At 37.5% G+C, this 20,420-nt stretch overlaps 3 protein-coding genes across 3 annotated transcripts in view; 2 read left to right on the top strand and 1 right to left on the bottom strand.

The window, feature by feature from the left end:
- LOC131779639 (uncharacterized) overlaps positions 1–20,420 on the top strand; it is a 42,284-nt gene that overhangs the window by 4,057 nt on the left and 17,807 nt on the right. The window lies entirely within an intron of this gene.
- LOC136278024 (F-box/LRR-repeat protein 2-like) lies at positions 3,245–6,916 on the top strand. Its single transcript, XM_066161193.1, has 3 exons — positions 3,245–3,556; positions 4,769–4,962; positions 6,775–6,916. Exons 1-3 carry the CDS (start codon positions 3,245–3,247, stop codon positions 6,914–6,916), a joined length of 648 nt encoding a protein of 215 aa, XP_066017290.1.
- On the bottom strand, positions 7,554–11,292 carry LOC136277948 (uncharacterized). The gene is made up of 3 exons (XM_066160879.1): positions 10,377–11,292; positions 10,160–10,230; positions 7,554–9,452 (listed from the first exon to the last, which is right to left on the bottom strand). The coding sequence occupies exons 1-3, from the start codon at positions 11,290–11,292 to the stop codon at positions 9,051–9,053; spliced, it is 1,389 nt and encodes a 462-aa protein (XP_066016976.1). The 3' UTR covers positions 7,554–9,050.

Here is a 20,420-nt window from a genome sequence, read left to right on the forward strand (position 1 = left end):
TCCTGAAACCGCAAACCAATAGGACAACGGAACCTCCTGGCGTCAATGACGATGATCAAGATTAACCAAGAAAAGTAACTCATTGCAGGCACGTTTCTTTTTGCTTATCTCGATCGCTGAGTGGAGCGTTGAGGAGGACGACACATTAATGTGCAAAGTTGCGAAGGGCAAAGAAAAAACCCGCGGCAAAAATGGAAAAAACCGCAAAATGTGCTGAGGAGCAAGACAACGAATCGACATACAGCTTTCAAATTGCGATTCGAGGCAATTGTTAATGTCTTTGTAACAAGGCTGGTACTTGCGTAACGAAAAGGAAACCTCGTTTTAACATCATTTAGGGCAAATTTTGGGGTAAAATTTCCGCACATTATGCATTCAGTTTTTGGATAGAGAAGACAATACAAAAACAATAGATTGCCATTGGGAAAACAGATTTGCTTTACAATAGTATGGGGCTGTGCGGAAATTTTACCAATTTTAGTTTGACAGGCGACTTCTTAGATCGAAATCTGGACGCCAACGTGGAGCTCCGCCATTACCAGTCGCTTTCACGAAATCAAATATATTTCCATAAACAAAGAGCTTTCCATGTGTGAATTTTGTCAAATGCGCGCTGTAAACAAAATATGGAAATAACATTAAAATCGAACCTCAACATGAGCGGTTGCCGCGAAAATTTCCCCAGGGTCCAAGATTATGACACCTTCCTGATTTATCAACTTTTTTTTTTGAAAATGCGTTTTTCTTAATAACTCGGGTGCTTTTAAAGATTTCGGAATTTTTGTAAAGGAAACGTTAGGTTGAAAGTTTGAATTCAGTTTAGTCTAGTAAAAGAAAAATCGATCTTTTCAGTCTCTGAAGGTGAGAAGTAACCTTAAGGACAGGCTAGGACCAATTACACGCGCACGACATTTTATTTACTCCTGCAAAAATCGCGTACAATTTCAAATGCCATTTTGTCTGGCATTCGTCATTAAAATGGTCCTCATGACGGCTATTTTAAAAAGTTGTGCTCGATTGTGTATTGTCGACATTTTGACGCAAGAAAACTTCGCCTTCCTCCCCTCCCCTAGAAATCTGTGACAATATATTAAGTAATTTCTGTCGAATTCGGTTACGATTGTCGCAGCGTTTTAGAAAATGTTTTCAAAGCCTACGAACATTTTTGTGTCGCATGTGAAAGTCGTAAGCGATCGCGAGTTTTTGGTTTGATTCACACGACACAAGTCTGTAGTTGGCCCGTCGTAAGCTTGTCGCATACGAGAAACTCTGACGTACAGTGTAAATAGGCCCTTAAGCATCCGGAGAAAGAGAATCCACAATCTGTGAAAAAGTGTTGGAACACAGTTCTCAAGATAGGACTAACCTCCCCCTCGTACCTTGCGGTGTTAGTGCGGTAAACTACATGGAGTCTCACTTAGATTGTGTTAGGCAACATTGCAATGGGCAGGAAGCCGGAAGGATTCGAAGTGTTTCAAAGACTTTTGTCAGAGATTGTAGCCCATTAAATGAATGACTGTTTACCACTGATTCATTTCTTTCAAGGATCCTGCAAATCATCTGAAATATCATCAGCGAGGATACCCGAACAACGCTTATACTCGTGGAAATTCAAACGGCTAATGACAACAGCGGACAATGTAATAAACTGAAACTTAGATTGCCGTGCTTTCGTCGATCAAACTCTTTACCGTATTCAACAAAGGATGAGTTTTGAAAAGTTCGCGATTTAACTAGTCAGCTACAATATTTTTTTCTTATTTTAAGAATAAAAGTAATAACCTCTAGAACTAAATTGTTTTCGCAATAGTCGTTTTGTCATAAAAAAGTAGTAATACGATGTATCGTATTCCAGGCTGTTACAAAGTTCTCCATGGGAGAGATTTCCAGCTACAAAACCTTTAGGTTTCGTATAATGGGGTACGATCACCGTTGCGTGATCATAGAAGTTAAATAGAAAATGTTTCTTACCTGAAAAAAAACAGGCGAGCAGAACAGCAGTTGTTCGGCGAAGTTGGTTTTAGATTATGGACCATACGTGATCGCGAGTGAGTTTTTCAGTTAGCAGAACAAAGAAGTACTATTTGTCGGCAAACGGCACAAAGACTTTTCTCACATCTGCGAATTGATCGCACTTGGCAAAGTTTTGCGGTCAAAATCTGTCCAGGAGACACTTTTCCAAATTGCACCGTAACTTTTCTATTTCGGAATTTATCCAGGAATTTGCCTAGTTTATTGGAAAATCGGCAAAAACATCAGAGACGCTGTAGGGCTTTGGTGTGGCAATGAAAAGAGGTTGGAAACTTTGTTGAGTAAAAAAAAGGAAGTGAAGTGACAAAGGGTCCCGTTATTCACAATCATCGAAAGAGTAACAGAAGACCGATGCAATCTCGGTTATTTTCCCATGCAAGAAAAAACTAATCAGCTCAAAAATTTCGGTTTAAAGTAAGCTTAATGTGCTAAAAGGAAATCAGAATTCCGAAGACGTATATTTTAAACCCCCTGACGACGAAAAATATTTGAAGTGGTTTTGATACCTCAACAGTCACTGAAACCAGAGTTTCTCTGATTAGGTTGTCTTGAATTTTGCCAGCTTTGATCGGATACTTTGCGTACAGGAGTGTATCGCACAATCCTGGAATTTCGCCTTGGGTTACAGGAAACCCTTTTCAGCAAAAGTGTCGGCATTTAGCTAATTTGTTTTTCGTTCAAAAGATATAAATCCTAACGCTATGTCACTCAAGGAAAAGTGGGTCGCAGAATTTGAATTATGATAACTCTTACTTGAAAGCGAAACTGAAAATTCCCCAAGATAGAACCTTTGCCCAAGTGCGACCTATGCCTTTTAAGCGGCAGTCACCCTTTATAAAACGGTCAACTGTCGAATTAAGTTTTGATTTCCTCTAATTATCTTTTTGTTACCTTTATCAAGTGGTCACCGCGGTCAACCTTGAAGGGGTCATAAGGGCTTTTTTCTTTGTCTTGACCTAAGCAGTCAACCTTAAATAATCGGCCATACAGTCATTCCGACCGCTAATACAGGTTTAATCGGAAAGTTTCAACATTGTAGGTAAAGATGTCGACAATTGACCGCTTGCCCCACGTTTGCCTTCTCGCTTTATTCAACATTCTTTCAACTTCGGATCTTGTAAATGTGTCTTTAACATGCAGAACATTTTAAAAAATTTTGGTTTCTACTAAAAGGCCATTTACGCTTCTTGACTTCCGATGTTTCGAGAGGAGGATGACCTACATTCCTAACAAAGGCATATGGTCTAACATCACCCACGTGAAATTTCTCAGCCTTAGATTCTGTGTCAAAGTAAGTAACTTTGCACCGTTGAAGGATATGGTCCGACTGATAAGCCTGGACATTTATTGTACGAATATAAGTGGAGAAGAACTCTGCGAATTCATTCCGATGGGACTGATCGGTATTAACCTTGGTTATTGCGAGCGACTGACATCCTCCAAACTACTCCAGGAATTTTTGCACCAGAGATGCAGTCTGGAAATGGTGGGACTTTCTGCCCTTAATCAAGCTGTTAACGATGAGGTTAGTACCAAACGGGAGTTTTGGAGCTTAGCCTATTATTGCGTTCGTTTGCGGTTGCCTGTGGTCTGAACGCTTTCCAATAATCTTTGATTACTTCTAATATATCTTGTTACTAAGATATAACAAGCTTGGAACACTGCCCATAGAAAAATATATAATTCTACCGAAAAAAGTTTTTGCCACACTGTGAATATTATCGGTAAAAAGAAAAATGTTTTGCATCATGGAAGTTTAATGTAAATAGCTTATCTGTTAAAATATATTAAAGTTCAAGTGGACAATCAGACTTGGTTTGATGCTACTCTGGTTTACAGATTTAATGAATGTAACCGAAGACGTTAGAATCCATAAACCCAACGTTTCGACACTCCTGTCTAGTGCCTTCATCAAAGGTGATCTAAACGATGCAACAAGAGGTCGTTTTATATGATCACTAATTAGCGGCCTTTTTTTCTGATGAAGTGTAAATAGCCGTCAGGAAGCAAACCGCCATCGTCAGGATCCTTGGGTTTGGCGAAAATATGCCCCAAAGTCTGAAAGGTTTTTGAGCAACTTTAACGTTGTGGCTATTCAAACTAGACAGGAGTGTCGAAACGTTAGGTCTATGAATTGTAACTTCTTCGGTTACACTCATTAAATCTGTAAACCAGAGTAGCATCAACCATATGTTAGCTTATCTGTTATTATATAAGTTATATAAATTTTACGGACATTGAAGCTGTCACGCAACAGACCCGAGACCACAGTCGAAACAGTTGCAGCATATAAAAATCGCTCTACTTGCTAGCAATAAAACAAGGAAATTCCACGGGAAATTAATTCACGCTAGACTTAAATATCCTTATTTATAACAGCAAAAGCGCGGATATCAACAACGCGAACGCCACAAATGCAGTAAAGCAGACGTTAAAATTTGTCAATTTCAGGCATGAATATGAATGAAATGAAAAGTAATTTGAATTTGGGGCATCTAACGCTCTCTCATAATCTTTGATTACTTCTATTATATCTTGTTTATTTTTGTTTCTTTTGTCTCTCGATCAGGCCACCTTATTCGCCATGAAATATAGCATAGAACATCACATCTTCCCCTCCCTCCTCCCCTTATTAACGTCTGGTCACAAGGTGACACCATCTTGAGATAATTCGAATCTCGAATTTATAAACTATCTTGGCCCTGCCTTTTGATTGCGTTGTCTGTCTTTTTTTTAGGTGTTGGAATCACTTTCATGTCACGATTTGAAATATTTGGATATCAGTGACTGTAACAATGTTACATCTGTACAAGTGGCAAAGCTCCTCGCTCGACAACCCAACGTCGAAGAGTTATCGCTGCAAGGTACTTGCCACATGGCTGCCATTTTAAATGTCTTGGCATCAAACCGGCAAAGTCTGGAGAATCTGAGGTATACAATTGAACTTATTTGCTTCTATCATCCCGATTGGATAGGGGTTGAAATTTTAGATGACAAACAAAGCGTCAAGGCTAAAAATACGCGCGAAAAGTAAGAAAATACGTAACAGTCGTAGATGGCCTTTACGCTCTCTTTAGACTATCTGAGCTCGTAAGCATGACATACACAGGATGGTGAAAACCCCACAAGTACCCGCACAGCGAAAGAGCCAGCAACCTTGCTCTGTTGAGGCTCTGTCAAAGCTAATTTATAAGGGTAGTATCTGCTTTGTTTTTGTTTGTTTTTTGTTTAGAAAAGTTTTGGCTGGTTTAAAATCATCGTGTCTCTTTTGAAAATCTCAAAAATCGCAGACGTCTCTTTTAGGAGATTTATTCAAGATCTTCGTCGCAGAGGGGAAGTGGCCGACAGGGCTACAGCCGCACTCCTAGTTTTAAATTGCCTCCAAATGACAAATGTGACCCGCCATATAATTTCAGGGACAAGGTGATAACACGCTCACAACACGCTTAGCGTGTTTAATATGCGCATATATTATTTTTTAACAATAAGTACACACTGTTTCGTTTTGGTCAAGTTAGCACGCTTGGTCTTTGTTTCGGTTTGAAAAGCGTGATCGATGTTACGCTTAGCGTGCAAGTTAACACAGGAGGACACACTAAAGTAAAACGTAGCTAGATATTTCTGCCGTTCATCCAAATGTTTTCCTCTTGAACTCAATAGCACTTCATTGTGATGGGCAAGCTTACATAATAGTAAACAATGGTAAATAATGGTACGACAAATGAATTTTAACGCCTTCAAAAGTTATACACCATCACGTAATCTTATATAAGTTCCCGTTTCGCAAATTGTTTACTGCATTGATTGAATCGAGTTTCAGGCACGTGACTGAGCGCGTGATTAAGAGAAAACAATCGTTTGAGAGCCGTAGTGCTCCCAGAAACAAAGAGTTGTTGCAAAAAAAATTGTTCCTTACTGTTGATTTTGTTTATCATCCCCTAAAAATCGCTCTGGTCATCCGATGGAATAAACTTTTACACAAATGTTTCGGCCTTTACCGGCTATATGTTATGGCGCTTTATGAATATCTTGCACATGTTTGGTTGTTTACGCGATCGGCGCAATTCGTCTGGCACTGAGTTACATTTTGTGCTTCAACATACTACAAATATCATCAAAGGTAACCACTCCACATAAAAAAAAAAGTAATTGAAGTGTCTGCCTTGAATCCTTGCAACTCGTTCGCGGCCAAATGTTTCAACTTTGTTTTTTACGATATAAACACCGATGGGAGGTTCGGTTTTTACCGTAAGAATGAGAGTACATTGACTGTGTAATGACTAAGCGTTAGGTTCAGTTAACATGCGTGCTGCACACCGGGTTACACGCTACTATGCTGTGCCCGCTATTACGCTAGCTTTTGTATTCGAAGGTTAACACGCTTTGCGTGTTTGCCTGCTCGCGCTTCACTGTTCAACGGCGCAAGCTTTATTTTTTGTAGAGTGTTATAAGAAATAAAAGCATGAGCAAATTGTGTTTTAGCATGCTCAGCAAGCGTTATAGCCAGTTTCTTTTGTTTTCGATTGGAAGCGTGTTGTGAGCGTGCTATCACCTTCGTCCCTAAAATCATATGGAATGGTATAACTCTGAATCCTTGAATGATTCTCTGTCTTAGCGAAACGAACGACACAAACACGAGAAAACGTAGATCTTCTCTATTTACTTTCAGGGGGTTGTAATCACTTGACAATAATCTCAATGCAAGTTAATAATTTATTCATACATTTTTTCCTATGTTCTTAGGGTTCTGGAAATTGGAGGAAATGTACATACCCTCAATCAAGAAAATGTTGATTCTGCACTGGAAGTTCTACTAGTGTGTGAGAATTTGAAGGTTCTCTCTATTTTTAATTGCAATCTTGAACGAAACTCAAGACTACTTTAAAAATTTTTTGAACCTAGAAAAATTGAACCTATGGCAGTGTCACCCACGTTTGTTTAAGTGTGCTAAAAATTCTTTGAATTTGGATTTCAAATGTGAATTAAACCCACTGTCCCCTTTGAGAGACATAATATATGCCTCAAAAGAAAAGCAAGGAACCGCTTTGGATAGAGCAATTTTCAATTGAGTGTCAAAAGTAATCCAAGATTGTGATGGTTTTGCCCAAGTATGCTCTGTGATTGGCCCAGAAATCTTGGGCCACCCTCTCAACCAATCAGATGCAAACCCAAAATCAATCATAACTTTGTTCCTCGCATTTTTCTGCACTTCAGGCCATTTGCATGTATTTACTTTGAGTCCTGATTGGTTCCATGTGATATTTCCCTTTTTCTGACTGGCCATTGCAGTTACTTTGGTTTTGGTTTCACAGTACTCAATTGAAAAGCACTCTGAGTAATACTGCAATTAAACTGGTTCACAGAGACTTTGTTGCCTTAATATTAGACTTGATGTGGTTTTTGTTGTTGTATTTTTTGGCCTTTCCAATTAAGATGAAAATGGAAAAAAATAAATTTCATTCCAGAGAGACATCTGCCCAAAAAGCGAGATGCCTATATGAGGAAATAAAGAAAACCAACCCTAAGTAATTCAGATTTAATCAAATTTTTAACAGATGACAATATAAACAGGTATTACTTTCTCCTCATCAATTACATGCCTCACTAAAGAAGACAATTGAGCAATATCATTCATGCTCATGCTAAGGCAAAGCTCTGTCATAATTTATTTCTCGACAAGATATTGTAGATGAACATAGAGTGATTTTCTCCAACCAATGAAATTGATCATAGACTACTATGCGTTACAAAAATTTTTGGCTTATGTCATGTTTTCCACACACAACATGGGGGTGATCCAACAATCAAACATGCCGCTGGTGTCATACAGGTTTGTTTACATACTGTTTCATGGGTTAAGTAAAATCACGCTAGTTGTTCCTTTTTTAATGTTTCATACAAATTTTGGTTACCTTTTTCCTGCTATGATGTCCTTTGTTGACAAAATTCTCTTGATAAATAGGATACACTGTAAGTGTTTGCAACAAATAAACACTTGTGCACACAACATGTGCAATCCATAATTAATCTAACTAAAAATTCAAGCTGAAATTGCTCATTTAACGAACACAAATGGATAGTTAAAAAAAAAAACTGCTCCAGTTGTACTTGAACATGCAACACTTCTAAGGAAATAAACATCTTCACTACAAATAATTCAAGCAAATAACTTCAGGTGAAATAGTTTTTTTGGAATTTGTGAAATTTAAAGTGGACCATAGTGCACTAATATACCATAAATCCATTCTACCTTCCTACTTACTTGCAACTGTTTGGCTCTAATTATTCAATATTATTTCACAGATCACATTAAGTAACTCTCCAATTTACCCTTATATACTTTTGAATAAAATAAAGCAGTTGACACCAGATTGAGGAGTCAAGGCTATTTTATTCACTAATTCATTCATAATTGTTGGTAAGATTTCTTTTTATGTGGGTTGCTGTAAACATAAAGGTTTTAAATAAATTCTTTGCAATTTAAATGTTTGTGTCAATTTTTTTAAATTCTACTGCTCTGGAAATGCACTAGATGTGAAACTCTGGAACTCAACAATTCCAAAGGAAGTTTTGTGGACAAATTCATAGGTCTGATGCGAACATGCTTAAGAGGTCACATTCTCTGTTGATGTTCTCTGGCCATGTCTAAGTACAATTCACAATGTGGAGCAAGGGAATTTTGGATATGACTTGAATTGAGCATGCTTCAAAACCCAATTGAAACTGTTAGAATGAACACATGACCCATTAAGTGTTTAACCCTTAAACTCCCAAGATCTCATTAGTATTTCTCCTTACTGTCTGCCATATAGTTCTTGTGATGTTAGTTTTGAGAATTTGGTATTGGATCAACTAATAATCCCCTTATCAATAATTTTCTTCATTCTCATCACTTGTCTGCTTGATATTGTATTGATAGTGTAAAGAGAAATTCTGTCTTGGTCACACATGGGAGCTAAAGGGTTAATTATTAGTATTACACTGTGCCAAATAGCTTGCCTTATTGATTTTATTTAAAATTACAAAAGGTCTTTCTCCTCAAGTTGCCTCCATTTCCAGTCTCTCCACATTTCATAGTGATACTGTTCTGTGATGTTCAATAAGACCCATCCATCGCTATCAACTCGCTCTAAGATACTTGCCACATCTATCAACTCTTCTGTGGTCTCCTTGGTCCAAACTTCGAAGGCTCTATCCCACCTGTAATGGAAAAATCTTTGTCTCGACTTCCCCTTCCTTACCTGCCTCCAGTAATCAAAATCTACCATTTCTTCTGTTGTCATCACTGCATGGTAACACCCTCTTGGAACATTTATCCCTTTCTCCTTCCTTAGTTTGAAAAGATATTGCTCAGTGATGGGGTTAAGGCCTTGGAATACCTTCCTCTCTTCTTTAGAATAGAGCATCTGTAGGGTTGGAAGCTGTGAAGAAAATCAGTCTCCATTAGGAAAGAAAATCTAATGACACTTGGCTTGTGAAAGACTGTCTTCACCAAATTCGTATTAAAATGCACATTTGGCTTACTTTCATCGGGTAAGTACCACTTACCAAGTATCAGTATGTTAATGATGATAAGCTATAAATTAACTCAAGGGACAATGAAAACAACCGCATCATTATGTTAACCCAACAAACAAATTTAGCAATTAAAGGACTATTAATCATTAGATGTATTTATAATAATTTAACTTAAAATTCATTGCAGACACAAGGCAATAAAAAACATCCAAAACTAGTCATCAAAGGGAAACAAAACACAAAAGTAATAGTACTAAAATAATAATAATAATAATAATAATAATTTAATAATAAGAACAATAATGATATTCCCCTAAACTACTTGACATGTTAACAAGAACATCTCTGCATAATATAAAATGATTATAATAATAGTAATAATAATAATGATATTCCCCTAAACTACTGGGCATGTTACAAGAACATCTCTGCATAGTATACAACAACAACAACAACAACAACAACAGCGGTAAAAAAAATAATAATGATAATGACGATGATGATGATAATAATAATAATAATAATAATAATAATAATAATAATAATAATAATAATGTAAGAGAAAACCCAAGCAGAAGAAAACCACAGATCACTCACAAATTCTGCATACCTCGTGAGAAGCATCATAAGGAGGCTTGAGGAGCTCATACAAGACCAAATCTTCATCATCTGGTTCACTGGCTGTAAAAAGGCACAACAATGCTTTCTTTAGCAAATAACAAAAAAACAAGGTTTATAGAGATGAATAATTATGGAACAATATAGCAAAAAATTCATATTACAAAAACAAAGAGACAAAGAGTGAAAATGGTCAACATATTAATTACCTTGAATATTGTTTTCATTTGACAACTCTGTGTCTTTGTCCCGTAGTTGAATGTCTAATGGCAGAAGAGGAGGGGGGACAACAAATGGATCATCTTCCATATCTTCATAATCCTTCTCAAAATCCCCTAATTCATACTTACCAGGAAAAGCAACACCAAAACCAACAGAAACCTCTTCCATGGTTTTGTCAGGACTAAATGGACTCACTCCTGTTCTGCATTTCTTAATTCCATCTTCACCTATTCTTGCACTGCTGTTTTCACCAGCACAATGTATAAGTCCTGTACCACTTACTCCAGATTCTTTGTCACTGCAAATATTCTCTTGACCCCTACATCTCATAGTTTCAATGGTAGAGCAACCAACTAGCCCAAGGACACTTCCATGGCCACCTTCTTCACAAGCTGGATGACAACTTTCTTGGGTACTGGGACAATTTTTAATGTCACATACTGGTTGCCCATTCATGATAATTTTCGCAAATGAATTCCGCAGGAATGGCATATCCCTTAAGCTGAAATTCATTTCCAAGTTGTTGACAAATGCACTGATAAAACCCAACACAAAGACACCACAGTCAAAAACATTCTGTCCTTGAGAAGGCAACTTTTCTCTTTCCTCCTGACTTAACCTTCGAAATGAAGAAATATCAATATTTGCAGTTTTGAATTCCCTGCACAAGACCTGAAAAACATAATCACTCCTTCGATCTTTACAAAGGGAGTCAAATTCCCCATACAACTTCATTGGCCTGTCTATTAAGACACACCACCAGTGACCAGGGCAATGAACAGGAAATACAAACTTTTCATACTTGTGAAAATCACACCTAAGCATTTCCTTAACACCCAGCTCTTGGCTGCAGTGATTTAGCCAAAAGGTGCTTGCCACATACACATCCTTTTTCTGACTCATTAAGAATGGACCAATGTAGTTGATCACAACATCATTTATTTGGTTACCTGGCTTGAGGGTACGAACATCTTTTGCTTTGACTTGTCCATGGAGTGTGGCAATGATGGTATCATCACTTATAGTACTGCTTAAATCCCACACCTCATCCAGTGTGCAATGAAAATTTGTGTGCAGCTTAACTTCTGGCAAGTCATTCACTCTCACAGGATTGCCATAAGTTCCAGGCCCTTGAAGGTATACAGCAGCAAAATCTGGGTTCTAATATGCTTCTCTCTGAATGTAACCTAGGCCATCTTTAAGGGACAGTGGAAGAGCAGATGTCCTGCGACTATCAAGAAGTACAATTGCATCTGCTTTAAAGAGCAGAGTAACAAAGTGATATTCCTTTGTCGTCACAATGAGTGATGGTCTCTCATCTGCCTGGAACAATCCCAGAAGAAGGGAATAAAATTCCTGGAGACTGCTGGTGTCAAGGGAATTAATTGCAGCACCATCCACAAGTGCCCTCAAGGGTAAATCTAGTCTTTGAAATGTACAGTTCTTCCTAATTGCTGCCTCCTCCATTGCTAAAATACTGTAGTCACCATCAAGACCCCGCATAGGCTCTAAAGGTACAGAAAATCCACAGCCAACTTCACAAGCCTGTTTTAACCAAATGATGTCTGCTGCCAAATCTAGGTCAAACAAATTGAACATAGTAGGTCCTTTCCTGGAACAACCTATTGCATTGTTCATTGCACAAAGTCCACAGAATGAGCTGTACCCTTGAACTTGCATACACTCCTGACTGCCATTGTTGCTACTTAGGCGCACTTGGCTCTGTACATCTTTATTTGCATGCTTGTCAATAATCTTTAAAAAGTACCTCAAGTTACTTCTTTCTGTGGCATTATCTTGAGAAGGATTTATGGCTGCAAGAAAGCCCTTCAAGGGCATTACAAACTTGGCCAGTTCACTGCAATAAGGATCAATGTTCTCTAGATGTTGCTGACACTTGTCCTTCAACTCAGCTGGCTTCCATAGCATTCCTTGATTGCTTCCTGGCATGAACAGCAATGATGTGGATGGCTCACCAAGGGTGACTTCATGGGTTTTCAGACTTCCTTGGGGTGTACTGCATCTGTTGGATCCAACATCAACATTTACATCATTTGTATGGTCAAGCAGATCATCCTTATTGAACACTGGCTCATCAACACCGACTTGGGTGCTAGGTCTTTTGATACTGTCTTTATCATGGCATGAAGTACTAGCCTCAGTTGTATGGCTACTTAACAGAGGGGTTTCCTTTGGAGCTGTCAACCATCTATTGTTACACAGAAGAGCCCACAGTTAACAGCCATCTGAAGCACAAGATTCTGGCAGCAGGGATGAAAGCATGGAGTTTCTTTTTGCTCTCCAACGCACGACAAGCAGTCAGAGTGCTCCTCGTAACTGGTGAGATGACTTAGAATTGACTTTCCCAGGTTTTGCTTTCTGTCTCTCTCCCAAAAGATTGTACCATAGAGAAAGTACTGAAAACCCAAAGCCTGTAAAGTTTGAAGGCCAGTTACAAACTTCTGGTGAAACACAGCTTCTTCTTCCTCTCTGTCAGAAAACGACGATACCATGGCAAGGAGTCCATAATCCAGAACCTGACAATAACTCTTCAATAAATCATCAATACTTCTATGGTGAGCCACTTTCCTCAACCTTAGACTTTGATTATACATCTCCTTACGCACAGTTAGGCCAAACTCTGAAATGAAATTGTGCATATTCAGCAAAGATAACTTGGGGAGTGTTTCACAAAGGGGAAGTTCACACTGCTTTTCCTTGAACAACCATCTGGCCACCAAAAATGGATTTAACTACCAGTTGCTCTCCACATTCTATCTCCACCTTGAACATTCCTCCAGGACGCACCTCTTTGATGACCCCCAGAACATTCAAGGGCTGAAAGGGATCTGGCTTTGAAAAATGCAATCCTTCTGAACGTGGATTTTGGAAGAGAACTTTGTCTCCCACCTTAAATTCCTGCTCTTTAGCCCTCTTAAGAGCCCGTTTGTGATTCTTTTGAATGGTGTGTTCTGTTGCTTCAAGCACATCCACCATCTTAGAATTGTATTCTTCACTCAAGTTGAAGAGGTATTTGGTGATGCTCTCTACCTGGAATTCTGCCTCTGAATCCACTGATTGAAGTGGGATGTTGTTGTGACTGTGAGAAGGTGGAGAATGTGAATTTCCTTGCACTATCTTCTTAACAGCTGCTGACAGCTGCTTAGCTGAAACACCCAATGAGGACAATAATATGGTCTCAGAAGAAATTTGCAGGATGGCCTCTGTTATCTCTTCTGATTTAGATTTATCCATGGAAGTGCTTTCCCCATGTCTCTCAAGTTCAATGAAATCTTCTGATGAAAATTCATAATCCTCTTCAATACTTTCTGTCCACATACTATCATCTGGGATGATGTAGTCCACCAAGCAGGAAGGCTCACGGTTCTTATATATTCGAAAAGGCACATCATTAATTGTGCTGTGCCACTTGCAATTCAAAAGGTCTGCAATAGCAGAGAGTAGTAAAGGCCAGACATTGGCCTGAAGATCTCTAGGCAACTGTTGTAAAAACCTTGCAAGTAACCTTTTGACTTGCTTGTTGAGATTTTCTATCTGGCCTTGAGACTGTGGGTGGTGTGGCCTACCATGAACCATGCAAACTTCAAATTCTTTGCAAAGTTTTTGCACTACCTCTCCAATGAATTCACCACCATTATCTGACTGAATTACAGTAGGTGACCCTTCCTTGATGAACAAGGCCTTCAGAACGGCATACACTTCTTCTGCAGACTTTGTTTTTAACGGGAACAGCCAACAAAACTTCGAGAAACAGCACTTGACTGTTAGAATGTAACGGTAGCTCCAACAATTATTCTGCATAAAACTACGGTGCTTCTTTGGGGCCATGTCAATAAGGTCACACTGTAGTCTGGAATGGGGGCGAAAAGATCTAATGGGGACAGGAGGGGGAAGCACTCGCATTGGCAAGGGGTTGTTGACCTGACATGTTGAGCATCGAGCCAAGATCAAGGCCCTAATAAGGTTGAAAATACCCTTAAATACATATTTTTGATTGAATAGCCTACTCAAGGCATTCACCCCTCCAGGGAGGCAAGTATCCTCTCCAAGGACACCTTTAATGTAGTGTAAACTGCTTAATACACCATCTACAGCCTCTCTGTAGAGAAGTTGCTTTGTAGTCTTAAGCTCTCCTTGAACATAACTGTTGACCAAAACAACAAGGATGCCATTTTTGTCACGGACAATCTTACCTTCTTGGTCAAGTTTTAGTGTGTAGACTGGTCTTTTCAGGCTACGTCGTTCAAAAAATCGTCTTTTATACTGATTAAAGAAAGCATTTAAGTTTTCATTCTTCTCTGAAGAAATACCATCTTTTGGGAAAGATGTATATCCTGGAGTACAATACAAAACTGTATCTGCCAGTTTTTCATAAAAATATTTCTGGCATCCATTGAAGCTACAATCTGCTAAATAAAATATAGTATTTGTGAATAAGTAATAGTTATAGAAGATTGCTACCTTTAACATACATTTATTGATTAACCCTTTACACCCTAACATCATTATGCATATTCTCCATACTGTTCTCTATACATTTCCTGAAGCCCTGACAAAGAGAGTTTTTATAAAAATCAAGAGATTTATAAATTGTTGGTCATTTCCTTTATTCTCATGAACTCAATGTTTGATTCAGGGGAGATATTGTAAGGAGAAATTAGAAGCTGGTCACTTTTAGGGGTTAAAGGGTTAAGATTTTTTCTTCCATAACGGGTAAAACAGATCCTATTTAATGGTTCAGAGATGACCTTTCTACAAGTAACTGGAATTGAGGCAATGGAAGATATTACTGCATGCTCAGTATATTGTTGCACAAAAGTATTTAAAAGTTTCCTGTTTCTGAATTTCAGTAGTGGATAACTGTTGTATTCCAGCACTGTTATTTTCCAGCCCCTCTCAGCTGTTCTCAGTTTCTCAGCAGGAGTTAACTATTGTATTCCAGCACTGTTAATTTCCAGCCCCACACAGCTGTTCTCAGTTTATCAGCAGGATTTACTGTTGTATTCCAGCACTGTTAATTTCCAGCTCCACACAGCTGTTCTGAGATTACTAGCAAGGAATAAATATTCTTTTCCAGTCCTTACTTGTATTTTCAGTTGCATACTATTCTTCCCACATTTCTTAATAAATGAACCTATATTTAGTGGACACTTCTATATCACAGACACTGGAGAAGGTTCTCAGAGAAGTTACCTTTGATACTTTTATAACTATAAAAGTAATAGCTTTCACTGCAATTTAAAGTGATTTAATTTTTGAAATACAGTTAACTTCTCCACTAAACCCACAACACCTGTGCAAAGCATGTCAATTACAAATAACAAATATGGAGAGTTGCAAATTACTTTCAATACTTTATAGTGCAAGCAATGTATTCCCTACCGTCATTTTTCAGTGTTTTCTTTCCATTTACAGACTCAAGTGGCTGTAATGAAAAAAACAAATTCAAACAATTTTACCTCACTTCTTAAAGCAAGAAGTCACAAGACTAAACAACAAGTGTAGAAACTTAGACATACTTAGGCTAAAACTCTGATTCAAAAATAAAAAAATGACCCCCCTGCAAAAGAAATTGTACCACTGTCTTTGATACCATCCTGTCACTCTCCTATTTTTTTTTCACTTTTCTTTACTTCTAATTTGTAAACACATATAATGCTTCTTCTCAATGGGAAGTGTCTTCAAGAAAACTCAAATAACGAAACAGTATTGGCAAGAAAGATAGCCAAATGAACAGTAGTATCAAATTAGAGCTTAGAGCAATTAAACAACATGAATGGCTGCTACACCCCATTCTTTTTTCCCAGGTCTACATGAACTAGATTTTGAGCACAGAATGCAATACCTCACCAAACATCTGCTATGATGACTCACTTAAAAGTGTGCATGATTATCACCTCTTGCTGAGATAGCACACTTCACTTCAATGTTTTTATTACTACACATATGGGGGCTTTGGTAAGATTGTGGAAAGGAGGGACAACGTTTGAGCAGCTGGGAGGGACCAAAATGACAGTGTGACAGCCATTTATTCCCACTTGGATGGCAAAGTCTGGGGAACCTTCCCCTGGAAATTTAAAAGTTCAGATGTCCAAAAGGGTCCATTTTAGGCCACTATTTCCCAAGTTGGCTAAAAATTATAGCTGCTACGAGGGTGAGTATTGACACTGAATTAATGAATAGAGTACCTTTTATGTAACTAACTATATAAACATTATACATAGCAATGTTGTCTCTGTGATGATGTCTGTGTGGTCTTGTTTGATTTTTACTTTTGCCTTGCTCAAAAAATGAGATTGTGCTGAGGACGACATTAGATTTTGGGGTACAGTGCTGTGATTTCTAACACAGTATCTTTAATGCAATTACTGATGGCAAAGGAGTTAATCAGTACTTCAATGATAAATGTAGAGCATGGCAATTAATGAAACGATCAATGTCTAATCATGAACTAGCTCTTTGTCAGTGACAAGTTCACAAAATTAATATTGGTGAAGGTTACTTCATACAACAATTACTGTAAACCACCATACCAAAAAACATGGTGACTAGTACATTCAACCAGAACTCTTTGTGCAAGAAAATACTGGAACCAATCATAAAAACAAGCAGTAAAGGTCTGAAAAATTTAAACCTTGCATACATAATGTTGTTGTTTTGTGAAATATTGCTTTCTACGAGTGCCTTAGCCTAAGAGTAATAGTAAAATGCACAGGTACCATATTTGTCTGTGGTGGATTGAATCTATTAGGTGAACACCAGAAAAAATAGTAATATTGATACAAATAGGCTGAGGGTTTAGTATAGGTATGCTGTGGTTTAGTTTTATCCTTAGTTTAATTCTTTTACTTTTAATAGAGGCCAAATTGATAGTGACACATCATCTCATCATAACTTAGGCTAGGAGCTAAATTTTATCTTTCTTTACACAAAATGCATTTTTCATTCATATCATTAACAAAACCAAAGGAAAATGATGTTTATACCAAGGACAAAAATTAAGCACAACATATACCTTTTTATAACTAGTGCATAATTCGCCAAGAAAATGTTTAGAATAGAGCTCACCACCTCATCAGCACTTTTGTTTTCTTTGCTTTGCTGCTGGTTCTCATCCATGCCTGTATGAATGATATTTAGTAAGGGTGAAAGGATTGGTATTTTCTTAGCAAAGATAGTTGCAGAGAGTTTCTCCACTAATATACAGATCGCCAAATGCTCACAGATCAGTAGCACGATCCAGGGTGGCAAAGCATGTTTACGAAAACCATATTGAGCAAAAAAATATATATTTCAAACAAAACACTTTAAAACTTATATATCCTGTTAGATATAGTTAACCTCTTTGTATTAAACCAAAAATCGTGGTAATAGAGGAAGAATTTATTTTTTTATGGATTTTAGTATTCAGAAAAGTGAGGCGAATTCTTATGTAACGCGTAACATAATCTGACAAAGCATCAAACATATTCAAAAATTTCTTACTTAAAAATTTAAAATTTCAAAATAATTTTGACTTAGAAATACACTAGAAACATAGACTTTTCAATAAAATAGTTAAAATTGGAACACTGAATTGTAATATTCGCGCTACGAAACAATTTTCTCGGCGACCGAACATGTAACGCTGTTTATACAATATTGTACTATACTTCATAGTCACCAAGATTTTGTCGCAAAAAAAGCTCAAATCAGTTTAAAAAAATACATACAATAATTCTCAGATGATTTATTTTCTGTATACAAATTTTTATTCCATTTAATTCAAAGACAGCGTAAAAAATCCAAAAAGTCTGAATCGCGAACACATAAAATGCATAGAAAATTTACCTTAAAATTATTTATCCTCATCTCCAAAAAGGTCTGTGATAGCCGCGCTTAAAATGAAATTGCTCTTCAACTAGCAGATCTGTCATTCTCAAATTCTAAACTTTCTATCGGTACCAAATGTTCACGAATCTAACTCAATTTAACATCTAAATTTATGTCTTTTTTGAATCGCGAACATATTCGATCTTGGAACAGTATTGTTTGCATTGGTGTATCAGTTTACACGCGCAAAATAGTGGCAGTTTTAGAAATCTTCGCATCTAAACTTCGCTTCTTCCTCGCTTACAACAACCTTGTACATTACATCTAGAGGGGGTATACAACAATTAATTGATATACACCCATGAACAAACGATCGTTTGAGACTGGAAATTACTAGAGAACGTGACTTCCCTAGCGTGACTTCTTCCGTCGAGAATTTACACGCTTCGCTTGCGAAATATTCAATGGAAAACAAAAAATATTCTGCTGATCAATGGAGAAAAGAAAAAGAAGAAAAAAAGCTTAAACAACAAAGGGAATACTATGAAAGAAACAAAGAAGTTCTTGCACAAAAAGCAAGAGAAAGAATGCGCTTGCTTCGAAGCAAGAAAAAAAACGCGACAGTCGCCGCAGTGAAAACACGCACATCTGCACAAAAGGCTGATGACAAAAGAGCCAACCGTGAGCGGAATGCTGCATCAGCTACCAAGAAGAAGGTTTTGAAGCAAAGAGAAAAAGAGAGGGAAGAGAAAAAGCGACAGCAAACTCGAGAAAGGGTTCGAAAACTTCGTCAGAATAGAAAAGAGTCATCATTTGCGCAACCGAAACCTGAAGTCAACATCACCACACCAGCTTTTAGTTCAAGGATGGCAAAAAAACGTGCAAAGGACAAGATGAAGTTGATGACTATAGTGCTGCTTATCAGAAAGGTTCCTTTGTCTTCAAGGGTAACTTTTTCCTAAGGGACAATATTATAGACATGACCTACAAGCTTGACAATAAACAAGCTATTGTGTATGCAAACACTGTCAGGACTATCTGTGGAGAACTCAAGAAATTAAATAGGCGTAGAAATGTATTATTCCAGCTTTTACCCAACCAGCATGAGGAAATTATGTCTTCTTTTTAGTTATGTAAATAAAACTGTGTTATTTCTAAACAGAATCGTGAATTTAAGCCTGCAAATGTGTAAATAGAATATATGACCACGCCTGCTATGCATTCTGGGTATTAAGTAATGAGGATAATTTAACAGATAACATCAAATATTTTCTCAAAAAGTAGTTCTTACAATAAAAGTTTATGAATAATCTATGTTTTGATGATTTTTTGGTAATTTTATGAAGTTGCTAGTTTTTCCCTAATGTTACGCATTTGTACCCCTGGATCTTGCAACTGATCACAATGAATGCCAACAAGACCAAGTTCTTGCTAACACATGTAGGAGCAATAATTGCTAAAAGTAGGCAATAGTCTGTATTGAATTAAGTATTCATTTCTGCATGAATTAGTGTTTATTTCATTTTAATGTGTGTGACACATAGCTGAAAAAGTATGGATAATGTGGTAACATATAACATACATATTGTTATCATATTCCTTATAATTTGGTACAGGGAACTTTACTCTAAATTGATCAAAATAAAGAAAGTGGCATATGTCAGCCACTGATTTAAATAGTAAAGCACTAATTATTAAGTGAAGAGTAATTTTGCTGCAATTCTGTCCCTTCTGGGTGAGCAAAGAGAATGATTTAATATATTGTAACCCAACTGTTACTTGTTGGAGAGCATTGGGAGACAGCACCCTATCCTTTATGAAAGAGACCAGATCTTCATCATACGAGTTAGCAGTTTGTGAGTTAACCTCCCAGGATATGTGATATTTGACATCAACCATACCAGAGGTTGAATTTTTGCGTAGTCCCATACATTTACAACGAATACATGTCTTCCACTGTATCCATAATAGCCATCATTGTAGGCACAATGAGATGGAGAAAATCACACATTTTTGGGCATTGAAACACCGAGATCTGCCCTGTTTTTCAATTATGTAACATCTAGTTTTACATGTCCCACGCAAAATATAAAAATCAGCCCTCGACACTGAAGGATTCAATGAATCCAAGTTAGTAGTTACTCGCACGCTTCGCCATGCTGTCACATGAAATCTACAGTATTAAGCCCAAAACTTGA

The sequence above is a fragment of the Pocillopora verrucosa genome, chromosome 14 (assembly GCF_036669915.1).
Source record: "Pocillopora verrucosa isolate sample1 chromosome 14, ASM3666991v2, whole genome shotgun sequence".
In the NCBI taxonomy this organism is placed as follows: Eukaryota; Metazoa; Cnidaria; class Anthozoa; order Scleractinia; family Pocilloporidae; genus Pocillopora; species Pocillopora verrucosa.